We start from the raw sequence: 18,306 nt of genomic DNA, 5'->3' as shown, positions 1-18,306 counted from the left end.
TATTACACACAGGAAATGGCTGGTATAAAAATGCACATGAGGAAGGGGTGGGGAAAGACATATACATGTGCAAATGTACATCTGTTCACAAGAAGACGGGTCCTGCTACTAACTGGTCAGGTTTTCAGGATATCCCTAATTAATATGAAAGAGATTTGCATATAATGGAGATAGTGGGCATGGAAATCTGTCTCTTGGGTATTTACTGAGGGCATCCCGAAAACCATTACCTCCCCTCCCCCCAGCATGAACTCATTGCCATGTCTATAAAGTTATCGGGCAGGAGAAGAGGAGGAGCTGGAGGAGGGGGAACCCTGTCATGGAGGGGAGGAGATCAGGATCCCTGCCAGGGAGCTTCGCCCTTCCACTAGGCACCTTGCCCAAGCCCCTGTCTGCGGAGGTCGGGTCTGAGCCGAGAAAGAAAACAGACGAAGCTGCAGCCAGCGAGTGTGGGAGAGCAGAGCTGGGCCCAGGGACTTCCACAGGGACAGACAGACGGACAGGGCATCGGATCACCCAGCAGCCATGCCCACCTCAGGAGGGGAGTAAGTCAGAACCCCAGCTCTCTCTTGGACACCTACAGAGGGGTGGGAAAGAATTCCATAAGCAGTGCTTTGCATGCTTTCCCCACTTAGCCTTCCTATTGCTGTCCCTCCCCCCCCCCCCCCCCCCCCCCAGGTGCTGACTTACCATTCCTTTTCTGATTTGTGCCCCTTCCCTCCACTCCACCCCATGCTCAGCTGACACCATGGTCTCAGCTGCAGACTTTTGTTGTTCCAGACATGCCCTTGGGCCTCTGTGGAGGGAGGGGAGGGAGGGAGTCCCATCCTGGAGATGTGGCTCCTGTGCCAGGAACTCCCTCCGCATTTGAGTTATCAGTGGCTGGGGTTCTTTTAAAACCGTCGCCTGGTTTGGTCCATTTGTGTGCATGGACTTGTACTTCTCTTTAAAAATACGGAAAGGGGGGGCAGGGTGGTAATACCCAGGAGTGAATCTGTTTGTCGTGAGAACTAGAGCCCCCTGGTAGCTTTGCAGGAGGTCTTGTCACATGCTGTAACATGATAGCCAGGCAGGTATATATAGAAGCCCAGCTGGCATGACTAAGGGGAGAGGGGGAGAAGAGGGTGCCCTCTCCCCTGCACAGGCAAGCTGCACTGACTCGGTGGGGAACTGTGTATTTACTCTTGGCTGTCTGAGGTCCAGAGGGTAGAGGGTGGAGGAAGAGAGACAGACACAGACCAGTAGGGAGGGATCAGAAAAAGGCTGAGAGTGACATCTAGACATAATAGTAGTGTCCTTCAAAGTACCAGGTCAAAATACTTCAGTAAAAGTAAAAATAAATGGATATTTTAATAGTTAAGTAAACAGCACATTTAAAAAAAATGTACTTAAGTGAAAGCAAAAAAGTTACTGTCTAATATAATACTATTAGAGTAAAAAAGTAAAAGTACCACAACTACAATGAATGCAACTATTAATGTTTTTATCCCAGGGGCGTAGCCAGACAACAGATTTTGGCTGGGCCTAGGCAAGAAGTGGGTGGGCACCAAGTGTTCTCCTCCACCCCCCCCCCCCCCCCCCCCCCCGCAGCACCACCAAAAAAAAACATCTCAGCTGGCGGGAAAATGCTTCTTTCCACCTTGGCAGACTGAGCATGCGCAGGTGCCAGTATCAAGGAGAGTGGTGTTTTCATTACCATCAGGGGGAGGTCTTCAGCTGGTGGAGCTGTGGATCCCCATCAGCTACCACTAAACGTGTGCTACTGTTGGGTGGGCCTGAACCCTAAGGCCCACCCAGGCCCACCTGTGGCTACGCCACTGTTTTATCCAACAACTTTATTGCTCTACAAATCAATCCACCTTGCTTTTAGTAAAACTAAAATGTTGAAAATGGCTGTTGCTTATTCGAGTGCGCTTGTGAGTTATTAATCCAGCATAGCTGAAAAGGTTCAACAACGGCCCTAGCAGGAAGTGGCGTCTCATAAAAAGTTCCCTCAAATCAGGCCAGGTTGTAATATTACTGATGTCTTCTGACTGGGTCTTCGGGTTATGGTCAAGGGAAGCTCTGAAATGCTTGACTTCCATATAGAAAAGAGTACTTTATCATCATTATTATCATTATCATCTGCATTAGAAGTAGTGCTGTTTAATTCATTTGCATTGTCATGCTGTCTAATTACAAAGGCTTTCACAAAATTGGAATCATTGTCTGTTATCCTAACAATTTTTTATCTAATGGCAAAAACTCTGTTTGAATATCTTCGAGAACTGATGCAAGACAGTCAAATGTACGGGAGCCCTTCAGTCTTAAGGCCAGACAAGACGACTTCCTTTCTAAAGACTCTACCAATCCAGTGGACAGTCACCCCAATGTCAAATTTTCTGTGAGATGACCAGCAGTCTGTTGTAGTAGAGACATATGTCTGTTCACCGAGAACTGCAACCAGCTTCAACTTCATCTCCGCTTCAAACTGACACAACTCATCAGGGCCGCCGAGAGACTAGGCCAGGCCCGGGACAAGGCCGCCCTCGGGCCCCCCTCCACCCGAGGTCGCCGGCCCCCCCCCCCTCCACCTGCCACCGGGCCGGGCCCTCTCTCTACCCCTGGGCCCTCTGCACGCCACTGACCTTAAGCGCCTCACCGTCTCCTTTGAAAGCGCAGCAAGCAGCGGCAGACCTCTCCTTCCTTCCGTGTCCCGCCCTCGCGGAAGTTACGTCAGGCGAGGGCGGAACACGGAAGGAAGGAGTGGTCTGCCGCTGCTTGGTGCGCTTTCGAGCGCTTAAGGTCAGTATCAGGGAGCGACGGAGGGCGGGCGAGCTGGACTGCAGTGGCGGCGCCGGGCCCCCCCCCCCCCCCCCGGAGGCCCGGGCCCAGGGAATTTTGTCCCCCCTGTCCCCCCCCTCTCGGCGGCCCTGCAACTCATCACTGTTCTGTTTTGAGTTGAGACCAGTTACCAGTTCAACAAACACAGGCAACCCCACTGAACAGTAAAATGTTAAGATGAGGAGATCCACTTTGCATAACGAGGCTTGCAATAGCAAAATCCTGTTCCGGGTTTTGCTGTTTCATATGGTTTACTGAACAATCATCGTGTAGGCCTTCTGTTTTTAGCACCAAACTTTTTTGATGCCCATTTCTGAGTGCCATATATAGAATTCCCCTCTAAACGTTAAATCTAAAATTCCCCTCTAAGCTGGCTGTGGATGATTCAACAGAGTCGCCCACCACCTGATACCCAAGTGGCCACTTTCCTGGCAACCTTTCGCACCAAATTCAAAACTTGTCTCTTTCTAAAATGCTTTGTCCATCTGCCCGTGAGCCTGCAAATAGGTGGGAAAATGTGGGATACAAATGCAACAAATAAATAAATAAATCGGGCATACAAGTGTATAGAATTAGGGGTTTGAGTGTAGCTGAGCACTGCTGGCAGAAATTTACACAGATTGTTGGGCAGACGGGATGGACCGTTCAGGTCTTTATCTGCCATCATTTACTATATGTTATATATGTTACTTTTAACAGCAAGCATCATACGTATCTAAGTAAAAGTAGTAAAAATTGGTGAAATTATTTCTTTAGTAAATGTGACAAATGTTTTCTGTACCTCTTTACAGGTAAAAGTGACAAAAGTTTTAAGTACAGTAACTAATTACATTTGCTTAGTATACAACACTGAGATATGCCCAAGGTGGAGGGGGCAGTATGAGATACTGTAATAGAACCCCCCCCCCCCCCCCCCCACACACACACACACACACAAACACACATTTAACTTCAGAGGAGGAGGAGGGAGAGGTAGAAGTCAAAAGAAGGCTCAGTTCCGATAGAGAGACGTATTATGGAGTATGAGAGATATATAATATATGACTGGTATTTAGCCAGGTAGCAGGTAACAGGGCTATATATCCAGATTATCATCAGCATTACCCCTCAGAGATCTTTTCTCCAGGTCCCCATCCCCCCACCTCAGATCTATGCTCCAAGCCCCCCTGCTGAGTTCTATACTCCCCCACTCCTTCCCCCCCCCCCCCCCCCCCGGGCTCCCCTGTTCCTGCGTTCTGTGATTCAGGGTCCCCAGCCCCTGTGATCCATGCTCCAAAGCCCCCATGCCCCAAGGTACTGTTTTCCAGGGCTCTGTGTCCCAGGAATCTGTCTTCCAGGCTCCCCTGGTCCTGGTGTTCATAGACTCCCTGTTCCTCTGAGCTTTCTTCTCCTGGATTTTTAGCTTGTTTTTTTCACTGTGATGGACGTTTTTAACCTTAGGACTGAAATGCTCCCCATTGGGACTGTGTTTATAAAGAAACCAGAGCTGGGCCTGAAAACACAGAACTGGAAACTGGGGCTTTATCCTTCAATTTAGGCCATGGACGATTCCAATGAGATAACCATGAAGTCTGGTTTTCATAAGTCATCTAAGCATGCATGTAGATCTCATGACTATTCATTATTGGTATTCAGAACACTGGATCTCTTGGTACCCCTCAGCTAGTTCTTTCTTCTGCCCTCCTTTCATGTTCTCTCTTCTGCCCTTGAGAGAGCCCTACTGTGGGTTTCATGTGTCCATGGCTCAGTGTCCATTCCCCAAAACGACCTGCTCAAAGTGGTCATGGCTTTTGTTTTCTTGTGTTTTTGCTAACAGCTCCAAGGCGGAGGATTATTCCACCGCCATCCTTCAACAGAAGCACAGGCCCAACCGTCTCCTGGTAGACGAAGCCATCAATGAGGACAACAGTATCGTCAGCTTGTCACAGGTAACGCCACAATACCCTCATCTTTGGCAGTAATGAACTATTTTCTCTCAATCCTACACCAGCCAATCAACACTGCCCCCCAAAAATTAAATCAATCGGTAAAAAGACTGCAGCCACCAGTTCCTGAGGGTCCAGGAAATGGCCCATTATATCTAGTTCTTCCTCTCTCTCTCCACTGACGGACTCAACTTTGGTATTTACAATGCACACACACTCAGACTCAAGCTCTAAGCTGGCTGTGGACGATTCAATAGAGTCGCCCACCACCTGATACCCAAGTGGCCACTTTCCTGGCAACCTTTCGCACCAGATTCAAAACTTGTCTCTTTCTAAAATGCTTTGTCCATCTGGCCAGCCCTGCAGCAGATACTAGATGGCCAAATGAGCCATTACAGTGGAATATAGTGCATATACTTAAAAAAGATAGAGTAGAATTAGAAAAGGTGCAGAGAAGGGTGACGAAAATGATAAATGGGATAGAACGACTTCCCTATGAGGAAAGGCTAAAGCGGCTAGGGCTCTTCAGCTTGGAGAAAAGGCAGCTGAGGGGAGATATGATAGAGGTCTAGAAAATAAGGAGTGGAGTTGAACAGGGTAGATGTTAAGCGTCTACTTAGATGTGAAGCGTCTGTTTACGCTTTCCAAAAATACTAGGACCAGGGGGCATGCGATGAAGCTACAAAGTAGTAAATTTAAAACGAATTGGAGAAAATGTTTCTTCACTCTGGAATTTGTTGCCGGAGAATGTGGTAAAGGTGGTTAGCTTAGCAGAGTTTTAAAATGGTTTGGACAGCTTCCTAAAGGAAAAGTCCATAGACCATTATTAAATTGGACTTAGGGAAAATCCACTATTTCTGGGATAAGCAGTATAAAATGTTTTGTACTTTTTTGAGATCTTGCCGGGTATTTGTGACCTGGATTGGCCACTGTTGGAAACAGGATGCTGGGCTTCATGGACCTTTGGTCTGTCCCAGTATGGCAATACTGGCCTAGTGGTTAGGGTGGTGGACTTTGGTCCTGGGGAACTTAGGAACTGAGTTCGATTCCCACTTCAGGCACAGGCAGCTCCTTGTGACTCTGGGCAAGTCACTTAACCCTCCATTGCCCCATGTAAGCCGCATTGAGCCTGCAATGAGTGGGAAAGCGCGGGGTACAAATGTAACAAAAATAAATAAAAAAATAAGTACTTATCTACTGTGCCACAGAATGAACCATTTACTCAGCCCAGACAGCCCACAAAATAGCTGAAACTAGTCATTCATTCACTCAAGACTGAACCATTGTGGTTAGAGTACAGAGCCAAAAACCTCCCCAAACAAACAGATCTAGAGTCCTATGCTGAAATCCCACTTCTTACACCAACTCTGTGACTAAAGCAAGTCCCTTAATCTTCCTCTGCCTACACCTGGGTTACAAATGTTTTGAAGGCAAGAAATACACAACTTGCTTGTAATGATCCCTGTGTGTAATATCTTAAGTCCAAAATATTATCAGTTGCCATTTATCTTTCAGAGCAAAATGGAGGAGCTGCACCTGTTCCGAGGTGACACGGTAATTCTGAAAGGTAAAAAGCGCCGGGAAACAGTCTGCATCGTGCTTACTGATGACACGTGCCAGAATGAGAAAGTCCGAATGAACCGGGTCATCCGAAATAACCTCCGAGTCCGCCTAGGAGACGTTGTGAGGTGAGTGGATGAAGAAGCCATGACAAGAAAGGGGTGGGATGTAAAGGCATTAAAGAGAAGGTGAAGGAAGAGGCCTTATTGCAAGAGAGTAAATGATTAGAAGCTATGAGGAGAGAGAATGAATAGAAAAACCCTGAGAAGAGATGGAAAACTCTGATGGTAAAAGGTAGACAGGACTTAAGGAGAAATGAAACAGGGAGATGAGGAATCTGAAAGGTCTAGAGGAGAGTTTGTACATTCTGTTACTTTTGTGTCAGCATCAGAATCTAGGCTTACCAGTAAGGAGACATGCCAGTCACTTCAGGGGGTAGGTGGGGAGGGAGAGAAAGATGTGTTGGTAACCAAAGGAGATAGATAAGAGACGTGTCAGTCACCGTGGAAGGGAGAGAAATGCCAGTTACTGCAGAAGGAAGAGGGATAGGGAAGTGGGAGGGAAATGCCATCACCATGGGGAAGGAATACTTGAATATAAATCCTCGGCTTATTTTCTTTTTTTTTTTTTGTTTTTTGTACTTATATAATTTTATTGCCATATTTTCAGATATCAATGTAACACAACATAACTACTGAGATTTTACATCTGTATATAAAACTGATCCTTTTTCTATACTGCATTTTGATTGAACACCAAGGCGATTTACATCATAGAGGACATCCAATCCAAACAGTAAAACTTAACGGTAACACAATTGCACTTAAAAGTCACCTACACCACCCACCTCATCTATCCCAACATAAATATTACTAAGTCAGCTCCATCCCCTTCATTCCTGCAGCTATTTAGCTGCTTCTTAGACTGGCTCGGCTTATTTTCAAGTTAACATTTTTCCCCTTTTTAGGGGAAAGATGTTATCTCAGCTTATATTCAGATGGGATTATATTTGAGTATATAAGGCGAATGTGAAAGTGGTACTCTCTGAAATGGAACCTCAGTTGATAGAGCCTTTTGCATTCTTTGTTAGCATTCAAGCGTGTCCGGATGTGAAATATGGAAAGCGGATCCATGTTCTGCCCATTGACGACACCATCGTAGGTCTCACAGGGAACCTATTTGAGGTTTACCTGAAGCCCTACTTCCTGGAGGCTTATCGGCCTGTGCACAAAGGTAATCATCGCTTTTTCAGCCCATGCAGGCCATGTAGTGACGGGCCCCCCTCCCCCACCACTATGATTGCTGTAACTCTGAAGGACAGCCTCTCCCAGCCTAACATACTTCATGTCTGCATGCAAAGAATGGCGTCACCAGGTCTAGTATTCTCAGTAGATTGACAAGTGGTCACAGCATCCTAGGGAGTCTTACCTTCTTACCTACAAATGCACTCAGTCTGCTGCCCCTCACTACCTCTCTACCCTCATCTCCCCTTACGTTCCCGCCCGTAACCTCCGTTCACAGGATAAATCCCTCCTCTCAGTACCCTTCTCCACCACCGCCAACTCCAGGCTCCGCTCATTCTGCCTCGCCTCACCCTATGCTTGGAACAACCTTCCTGAACCCTTACGCCAAGCCCCCTCCCTGCCCATCTTCAAGTCTTTGCTTAAAGCCCACCTCTTCAATGCTGCATTCGGCACCTAACCCTTACCGTTCAGTGAATCCAGACTGCCCCAATTTGACTGCCCCTATCGGACCGACCGTTCACTTGTCTATTAGATTGTAAGCTCTTTGAGCAGGGACTGTCTCTCTTTGTTAAATTGTACAGCGCTGCGTAACCCTAGTAGCGCTCTAGAAATGTTAAGTAGTAGTAGTAGTAGTAGTAGTCTGAATATGCAGATAATAGAACAATGTTCCTTGTATTAACGGGTTTTGAAGTTGCTTGGTTGGGCTCTGTGAAGGAGAAAAGGATCTGCAGCATTAAGAACACTGAATACTGTACAGTGCTGCTTACATCCAGCAGCACTGAAAAAATAAGTATTAAGTAAATACTATGAAAGGATTCAAGAAAACCAACTGTTCATAAAATATATTTTTACTCCATCCTGTAAATCTAAATTCTTTCCTCAATTTCCGCATTTTTAAAGTGTGGACTACAGATACCTGAATGCCTTGGGACAAACATTGGAGAAAAAAAAAGACCAGACTGAAATAGCCATGTGATCATGGACCATCTAGTCAGCCCAGGACTCTTACTCATGGTTCATGAGTGTATTGTCCCTTTTCTGTCCTTGCTGTTCATAATCGTCTTCTTTTATCTCTTCCATTTTTGCTCTCCCCCACCCTCCCCTTTCAGGTGACATTTTCCTGATCCGTGGAGGGATGAGGGCTGTGGAGTTCAAGGTTGTGGAAGCTGACCCTTCACCACACTGCATCGTAGCCCCTGATACCATTATCCACTGCGAAGGAGAACCCATCAAAAGAGAGGTGGTGTCATCTTTTTATTCTTGCCTCCGTCTGGCCCTAGTTCCCGGGTGAAAAAGAAATTAGTGGGCAAACAAGATCCAATGGGAGAAGTTTCTCATTTTTTGCTCTCTTATTTTAGGCGTGACTCTTTTCTGCATTCATTGTTTCATTGTTTGATGTTGTCCATGTTGAGTCTGGGGACTTGTCGATGTGTGTTATTTGTCTTCATAGTTGTTTGACTCATGACTGCTGGGTCTGGTTGAAAAGTGGTGCTGGCTTTCATTGTTGGGCTTTTCAGTTTTGAGTCTAGGGTCTAGACCTCAGACTCAGTATAACAACCCAATGAAGTCCAACTATAAAAGCACAAAATGAGACCTGAAACTCACTACTACAAACATACTAAGGCCTGACAATAAAAAGGCAACAGTGCCTAGTGGTTAGGGTGGTGGACTTTAGTCCTGGGGAACTGAGGAACTGAGTTCGATTCCTGGCACAGGCAGCTCCTTGTGACTCTGGGCAAGTCACTTAACTCTCCATTGCCCCATGTAAGCCACATTGAGCCTGCCATGAGTGGGAAAGCGCGGGGTACAAATGTAACAAAAAAAAAAATTGTTGGACTTCATTGGGTTGTTATACTGAGTCTGAGGTCTAGTTCATGGATGTTATTTTTATTGTTGGATCTCATTGTATTGAGTTGGACCTGGTTTACTGGTGCTGTTGAATTTCATTGTTGTACTAGCCGTTGAGCCCGTAAAAACGGGCTGGTATTGGGGTTTTCCTTCCCCCTCCCTCCCCGCGAGGTCGCCACCGCTACCGTTCCCCACCCCCAGAGTCGCTGCCATCCCTCCACCCGGCCCGGGCCTTCTCTCCGCTACTAAACTTACACATCCATTCGCCGGAACGCAGCACACACATCAGCTGAGCTGCCGTCGGCCTTCCTTTCCTGCCTGTGTCCCATCCTCCGGCAGCTCAGCTGATGTGCGTGCTGCGTTCCAGTGAATGGATGTGTAAGTTTAGTAGCGGAGAGAGGGCCCGGGTGGGGGGGGGGGAACGGTAGCGGCGACCTCGGGCTGGGGGGGAGCGGTATCAACCTCGGCGGTGCAGTTTCCCTCTCTGTCCCGCCCTGGTCATCACGTATTGACGCGGGGGCGGGACAGAGAGGGAAGTCTCTACTGCGCATTTGCGAGTGAGTCGGTCGCTCGCCGTTTATATGTTTGATTTCCTATATTTGAGGTACAGTTGTTGGGGCTTAGGTTTTGCAGTATTAAATTTCATGTCACATTGTTAGCTTTCATTGTTGAGTCTTGGTATTAGATGCTGCTGCTGGTTCTCACTCAGCGTTATCTTGTTCTTGTGTTCTCATTGTCTTTTTTTATGTCTTATCCTTTGTTGCTGTTACTTCAGGATGAGGAAGAGAGCTTAAACGACGTGGGCTATGACGACATTGGAGGTTGTAGGAAACAGCTAGCTCAGATCAAAGAGATGGTGGAATTACCCCTCCGACACCCAGCCCTTTTTAAAGCAATTGGAGTTAAGGTAATTATACCTTTTGTATCAAATCGATACCAGATCTCTTAAGACTCTTACCTTCATGCTTCAAACTACTCTTGAAATTATAGTGTGCCAAATTAGAACTGTAAGGCAAATCATGAAAATTGTGCCCCCTGCCACCAGCAGTAAACAGTCCATTTTGAGAATGGTATTCCTATTGCCCATGTAGACATGCCTTTAAACACTTATATATAAATCTCTATATGTATCGTCACTTTATTCTTACTTCCCAATCTCTACTCTTCCTAGCCTCCACGAGGGATTCTACTATATGGGCCCCCTGGGACAGGGAAAACTCTGGTGGCACGGGCAGTTGCCAATGAAACAGGAGCATTTTTCTTCCTTATCAATGGTAAGGTGTGATATGTTTATTCATTATTTGATATACCGCCTTTACAATGAAAGGTCAAAGCAGTGTACAAAATTGGAATAAAAACAATTATTAGGAAAAGAACTACAATTGCAAAAGAAAAGAAGTCATTGATACAAGAGCTAGACACATTCCTTAATAAATTCAATAAAAGTCAATTGAATTAAGCAGTGTGTCAATACCAGGAACTTGCTGCCAAGGGATGCAATTCAAGTCAAGGAAACATTAAAAGCAAGTCTAAAAAAATGGGCTTTAAGAAGGGATTTAAACTGTGGCAGGGATAAGACAGAGACTTACATTTGTGGGGGGGGGGGGGGGGGGGGGGGGGGGGGGGGAGATCATTCCAGAGTTTAGATGCAAGGAAGGAAAAAGCTGAAGTGCAAGTGGACTCATAATGGGCACTCCTAGGGGAGGGAAGGACCAACTGGTGCAATTCAAGGGACCTAAGGGAACGAGAAGGTGTGTAAGAGATAACAAGTGTACATGTGGAAGACATGGTCGGATAGTACACTTCTCACAGATTGTCTTTTCCATACATCAAGACCTTGGCAATCTAGTGAGGTTTTTCTAGATTTGCCCGGTTTTCCAAGACCTATTGTAACATGCATTTCTGTGTTTTATTTTTCTGTAGTGCATGTATGAATTGATTAGTTGGTCTCTCTTTCTCTCTCAGGTCCAGAGATTATGAGTAAGCTAGCCGGAGAGTCGGAGAGTAATTTGAGGAAGGCCTTTGAGGAAGCCGAAAAGAATGCACCTGCTATTATCTTCATTGATGAACTGGATGCCATCGCTCCCAAAAGAGAGAAGGTGAGTCCCTAGCTTGGTATGGGCTTTCTGTCTCTGTGCCCACTATCCCTCATTCCCCCACTTCCTCTGTTCATCTTTTAGACGCACGGTGAGGTGGAACGGCGCATTGTGTCCCAACTCTTGACGCTCATGGATGGCCTGAAGCAGAGGTCCCATGTGATTGTCATGGCTGCCACCAACAGACCCAACAGCGTTGACCCTGCTCTCCGCCGCTTTGGTAGGTGCATCTGCAAGTATCAGGAGGGCTCTGTTCCAAAATCATTACGTTTATGGTCTGTTGATCACACCTTCCCTTCTTCCAACTCTCAGTGCATGCCTTAATTCCAGATCTGTTCTCAATATCCAGAGAGTGCCAATGTAGACAAGAACCAGAAAAGCTGAAAAGGCCAACAGCCTTGCCACTTTCATGAATAATATCCACAATGAACACAACACTAAAATCACACAATGCAATGGTTAAGTGAAGCACCAGTGAATTGAAGCTTGGATCTATAGGTATGCCCCAACTGTAGTTTGGCCAAGGGGAGATAATCTTCTGGGGAAGGGCTGCAGCCCTGGAAAGAGAGGTGTAAAAGATGAGCACAAACATATGTGTAGTTTCCCATCAGGAAAGCACAGTACTAGAGAAACAAAACTTTTATTTACATGTCGTGGAATAAGATTGTTCCATTACAGGCCAGGGTGGGAGTTAGAACCAAGGTTGACATGATTTCCTTCTGCATGATGTATTCCTGCCCCCCTCCCAACAGGTCGCTTTGATCGGGAAATTGATATTGGCATCCCAGATTCCACAGGCCGGCTGGAGATCCTCCAAATCCACACAAAAAACATGAAGCTTGCAGATGACGTGGATCTGGAGCGAGTAAGTGCTGCTGGGGAGGGGAGTGGTTAAGCATCAATAATCTCATGGGTGGGAGAGAGGAGAGATCCATTCCCTCAGCCACAGCATGCCGAGCTTATCTGTACATGGCAGTGTGGTCCTTCATGGAAACCAGATCCATATGTGATGTGTTCATGCAAATTAGCATGTAGCATGTACATCTACACTGTGCAGTACTCTTCAGAGTTTCATTGATCCTGGAGAAAAGCGGATCCTTTACAGGTCCATAGAACCATTTTTGCTGACCCAATAGGAAAATCAGCCTAAGATGTTACAGTTCTTGAGCTCTGGAGACTGCATAAGTCCAGTTATTGCATGTGATCACCCATCAAAGGGACACATGTGCTCTGCAAGATAATGATGCAAGGTCTTTGTAAGATCTTGTGATGGATCAGAATGAGGCATCTTGTATGGAGTGTGCTGGTAAGCAGGATTCAAATCGCATATCGTTGACTTGGTGTGGGATGTGCAAAGTGTTTTCCTAGTGTGTGTGTGTGTGGCAATCCTGTGTGCGCGAAAAAAGGTTTGTATGTATGTATGAGCATATAACATGTTTTGCTTGCGTGTGTGTGTGAAGTGTGTTTTACTGGCATATCTGTACATTAGTGAGGTGTATTGTGTCGATGTGTGTTTCTGTAAATGAAGCGAGACATGTATGTGCAAAGCACGTTTCTATGACGTGCTGTGGCATGACCTCTGATATCACTATTTTCTGACACTGGCCGCAGGTGGCCAATGAGACCCACGGGCACGTCGGCGCTGATCTGGCGGCATTGTGCTCCGAGGCAGCGCTGCAAGCCATCCGTAAAAAAATGAATATTATCGATCTGGAGGATGATACCATTGACGCAGACATTCTGAACTCCATGGCTGTGACCATGGATGACTTCCAGGTACCGAGCCTTGACACTACACTTCTCCCTGCTGTCCTCTCCCCACATCACCCCCATTTCTCTCTCCCCTACACTTACTATCTAATGTTCTCTCCCCTACACTCATCTCCTTCTTTCTCTCAGTTACTGATGGCTTTTGACTATGTTCCATACTCACTGTTCATACTCTCTCCACTTTATCCTCCACTATCTCATCTCCCTTCCTCGTACTGCCCCTCCTATCTGGTCTCCTTCCTTTCTCTCATCCCTCTGTTTCTTTCCCTCAATTCTGTCTCTCCCCTTCTCTTCTCTATTTTTCCTTCTCTCCTTTTCATGTGTTGGTGTGTCCCCTCCCCCATCAGTCCCATCCCATTTTCATTCTATTCACGACTCTCTCTCTCTCTTTCCTAGTTCCTGCTCACCATGTTCTCCAGTCTGCTCTTTTTTTCTTCCACCTAATCTCTATTTTCTTTCTTTCTTTCTTTCTTTCTTTCTTTCTTTCTTTCTTTCTTTCTTTCTTTCTTTCATGCCTTCATCTTTTTTCTTCTCCTTCTCTCTCTTGTCCTGATGTTTCACTGAGGTCTTTATCTGTCTCTCTGTCTCCTTCTCTCATCCTTCACGGCCTCAGTGGGCTCTGGGACAGAGTAATCCATCAGCGTTGCGGGAGACGGTGGTGGAGGTGCCACAGGTCACATGGGAAGACATTGGTGGACTGGACGAGGTGAAAAGGGAGCTGCAGGAACTGGTGCAGGTGAGTGCTTTTGAGAGTGAGAGCCTCGGTCAGGAGTCTCTTTAGGGAAACATGGACTGGTGTAGGTACAGTGGGAACCCATTGGTAATGATGCCGTACATTTGGGATCAGGACTGGGTTCAGATCTCATTGCTTTTCCTTATGAGTGCATATGTGTCTCTCTTTTAGTTCCCGGTTGAGTACCCCGACAAGTTCTTGAAGTTTGGCATGACACCGTCCCGTGGTGTGCTCTTCTATGGTCCACCTGGCTGTGGTAAGACCCTGCTGGCAAAGGCCATTGCCAATGAATGCCAAGCCAACTTTGTATCCATCAAAGGGCCAGAGATGCTGACCATGTGGTTTGGGGAATCTGAAGCAAATGTCCGAGACATTTTCGATAAGGTGAGGGAACACCATTGTTGGTGTTTCAGTATTGACTCCTTACAACAATGTTGAGTTGGGTTGACTATAGAAAAGATTCTGATCATCTGTGGTAAATTGTTGACTGGGCAATGCTTATATAAAGGAGAGTGAGCTGAAGAGCCCAGGTCAATGTGCTCTATCATGATGTGATTCAACAAAGCACTGAATTCTGGAGTAGGTAAACTATTTGTTTACCATGCAAGAAGGGTAATTTGAGGATGTTGGTTCCTGGATCAAGCACAAACACTAACCTGGTCTCTGCCTGACTCTGAGGAAAGATTTGATGAGAGAGAGAAGATAATATTTTAATCATCGATTTAAATGTAATATAATAAAGAGTTTCCAGGAATAAAATGTTTGAAAAATGTGATAATAGTTTTGTCTAAGAGAAGACATCTTCCTAAAAGAAGGAAGGTTATCAACTCATTAGTACATCCCATCATGGAATCCTTGCCATCATGCCGTTGACCTACTGACGTGGTAGGAAGAGAAACTCCTGGGATGAAACTTCCTTCTTATACTTTGTGACTAGGAAGTGGGACACCTTATTAGAGGTGCCCGTGAGTGAGAATAAAAGGGTCTAGGTCACGTAGAAGAAGCAATGCTTTACTGGAGTTTCAGATGAATGATCAATTAGGATCTGGTTTGACTTCCCAACTAAAAAGGAGACTTCTGGGCCATAGAAAGTGTTCTAATAAGAAACCATTGGTGGGTTGGGTTGAGTGGGAGACATCTATGAAAAGGAAGGCCTAGTTACTCTCCTAAGATGGGTTGGGTGAGTTAGGTTCGGAAAGCCTCAGAGATGTTTCTAATCATTGCAGTTCTGCTAACTGGCTTCCATAGGCTCGTCAAGCGGCTCCCTGCATCCTCTTCTTTGATGAACTGGACTCTATTGCCAAAGCTCGAGGTGGCAGTGCTGGTGATGGAGGGGGAGCAGCTGACCGTGTCATTAACCAGATCCTCACCGAAATGGATGGAATGTCCAACAAGAAGACTGTTTTTATCATTGGTGCCACAAACAGGTATAGTTCTTTCCCATCCTCTCCACTCTTAAGGGGGTCATGGGTCCCTATGTCAGATAGGGTCAGGCAGATACAACATGGTGCTGTGGAGGGGAGGGAAGATGTGAGCTCAGCTTGGAAGTAAAGGGAATGCCTAGCCCTGTCCAAGCATAGCTAGCTTTATGTTTCAAAGGCTGATATCTGAAGTCCTCATCCCCCCTCCACTAGGCCAGACATCATAGATCCCGCTATCCTGCGCCCGGGCCGCTTGGATCAGCTGATCTACATCCCACTCCCTGATGATGGGTCTCGAGTGGCCATCCTGAAAGCCAACCTGAGAAAGTCACCTATAGCCAGGGTGAGTTGTTTCTCCAGCATATACACACCCTATACACACATGAGACACACCCATAATCTAATTTTCATTATGCTATGTGCATTTACTGTACCTCCTTAGATGTCATTGTATAATGGATTGTAATTAAATTAAACTTTTTAAGGTAAGCTTTGAACAGGACTGTGCCTCTGGTAATATTTTATCCTCTCCCGGCAGGACGTTGATTTGAACTACCTGGCTAAGATTACCCATGGCTTCTCTGGTGCTGACCTGACAGAGATCTGTCAACGTGCCTGCAAGCTCGCCATCCGCGAATCCATCGAAGCTGAGATCCGGAGGGAGAGAGAGCACCAGCGACACCCAGAGGCAGCCATGGTAAGTGATAAAGCCCAATGATAGGGCTGTGTTGAGAGGCCACAACATTGGAACACTGCTATGATATAACCATGGTAAGAAGTCAGTGAGCTAAGAGACCACTGTGGGATAGATTCCTGGAACAGGACACGGCCCCAGTAATTGACATAGCACCAGGACTTATCTCTTAGGATCGAGTTGCCATGCTGATTCTGCAGCTCAGTTATTCCCACATTTATCTCTTCCCAGGATGACGACTACGACCCAGTCCCAGAGATCCGGCGTGATCACTTTGAAGAGGCCATGCGGTTTGCCCGTCGCTCGGTCAGTGACAATGACATTCGCAAATATGAAATGTTCGCGCAGACGCTGCAACAGAGCCGGGGCTTCGGCAACTTCAGGTAAGGGGCAGGCGACTGGGCTCCCACAGACACAGCACTCACAATGCAGAGGAGGGGACTCAATGTCCATCAATGTGGCACTCAGGATTTCCATGCCGATGGCCCAAGGGAGAGGACTGAACTCTCACTGATGTGGAAGTCAGAGCACAGGGGAAGAAACAAATCTCCCACCAGCAATGCATTCACAACTCAGGAGAGGGAGCCAAATTCTTTCTAATGCCACACTCAAGGCATACAGCAAGAACTCCCTTAGATCCACCCCTGCCCTCCTTCAGTGGAAGATGCTGAGCCTCAAGGCACCAAAGCCATGCCGTTTGCTTTCTCCTCACTTCTTGATACTAATTGGATCTCCACTGGGTTGCTCTGTGTGTTATAATTTGTGGGGCTTAAGAGTATTCCTCTGAGGTAGCTATGCTGAAATATCTATTCCCCCCACCCCCATGCCTATCAACATGCTGCATTAATAACTCATCATTTTCCTTCCCTCCATGACCAGATTCCCTGAGGGTAAAGAGACTGGCAGCGGTGACTCCAGGAAGGGTGATAGTGGCCGAGGGAGCCTCTTCCGAGATGATGGGGATGACGACCTTTATAACTAACTGCAGCTCACGGGGCCTCCCCCTCCACCAGCCTCTGAGGGGTGATGAGGTGACAGAGATTCCCTCCCTGCTTTCTACATCTGGCTTTGCAATGCAAGACTCTGTGTGTGTGTGTGTACTCTGTTTAAGCCCAAAACCCTCGTGGCAGCCACCACTGTCTCCCTGCAATTGGTAGGCAGGAGGGGAGCATTCAGCCTCAAAGAAAAGTTTAATTCAGCTTCTATAAGTCAAGGACTTGAGTGACCCTCACTCCCACCACCTTCCCCCCCCCCCCAACCCCCTCATCAGAGACCCTGGGATGGTACCTGGAAGATGACACACCATGGATCAAGCAACCACCATCTCCGAAAGACCACCTCTTGGAGGGGAGAGGGTTTTTTTTTTTTTTACAAGATGAGCAGAATTGGGAGTAGCTTAGCTTTCTAACCAGACCTCAGTGGGAATTTCTCGTATCCCCGCCCACTTGCCTCTGCAGTCACACTGTGAATTCTGTGCCAGTGTGGTAGTTACGTCTGCTCTATCTGCCTGCCATGTGAGCTGTCTTGGAGAGCCGAGGGCAGTGGTCTTATTCAGTAGAAGATGGACATTCAGCTTACCAGTACCAGCATGTCCTGTTAATAAGACTGTAGGTTTACAGCTCAGCAGTTAACTCCAAGCTCCACCACGACCAGACTGTACTTGGGCTATGTCATCATCATCATTTGTAAAACACACATCTGGGTTCCCTCTCCCCCAAAGAGCCCAGACACGGCTGCAATGTTCCTCTGAGTGGCACGGAAAATGACTGCCTCCAAAGCCTGTGATCTGCTCGCCCTGGCCACCTGGTGCTGCCATAAGCAATAACCTGAGACCTGCGACTGTAGTCCATGACCCTCAGATCACCCCGCCTTCTTTAAGAATTGTTCTTATTTCTGCTCGGGTTTTGCTTCCTGTGTGCACCCTCCCTCCACTGCATGTGCAACTCCCTTTGGAAGTTAATCATGGGACTAGAAGGGGACGGTGCCGTGGCTCGATTTGCGTTTTAAGCCTGCTAATCTATGCATGGATCCCAGGATATAGGGCAGCTCCTTCCAGAAGCTGAGATGGTGGAACAGGAGAAGATGGTGTAGCTTCTCTTCTTTGAACTCAGAGAATTATTTTTGCCTTTTGTAAAGAATGATAAGAAAGAAGAAGAATAATAAAAGAGCCACATTACTTTGAGTTTCTTTTT

The 18,306-nt window shown here is 46.7% G+C and overlaps 1 protein-coding gene across 1 annotated transcript; it reads left to right on the top strand.

Moving 5' to 3' along the window:
• Positions 1-354: 354 nt before the first annotated feature.
• On the top strand, positions 355-18,296 carry LOC115466101 (transitional endoplasmic reticulum ATPase-like). Its single transcript, XM_030197127.1, has 18 exons — positions 355-545; positions 4,640-4,751; positions 6,264-6,436; positions 7,399-7,541; positions 8,662-8,792; positions 10,176-10,307; positions 10,572-10,674; positions 11,366-11,499; positions 11,581-11,716; positions 12,249-12,361; positions 13,108-13,272; positions 13,880-14,002; positions 14,171-14,383; positions 15,248-15,426; positions 15,634-15,763; positions 15,959-16,117; positions 16,346-16,497; positions 16,994-18,296. Exons 1-18 carry the CDS (start codon positions 526-528, stop codon positions 17,094-17,096), a joined length of 2,421 nt encoding a protein of 806 aa, XP_030052987.1. The 5' UTR covers positions 355-525; the 3' UTR covers positions 17,097-18,296.
• Positions 18,297-18,306: the final 10 nt, after the last annotated feature.

Source organism: Microcaecilia unicolor, chromosome 3 (assembly GCF_901765095.1).
Source record: "Microcaecilia unicolor chromosome 3, aMicUni1.1, whole genome shotgun sequence".
NCBI lineage: Eukaryota > Metazoa > Chordata > Amphibia > Gymnophiona > Siphonopidae > Microcaecilia > Microcaecilia unicolor.
The sequence above is the reverse complement of the archived record's forward strand: the minus strand, read 5'-3'. Positions and strand labels throughout refer to the sequence as shown.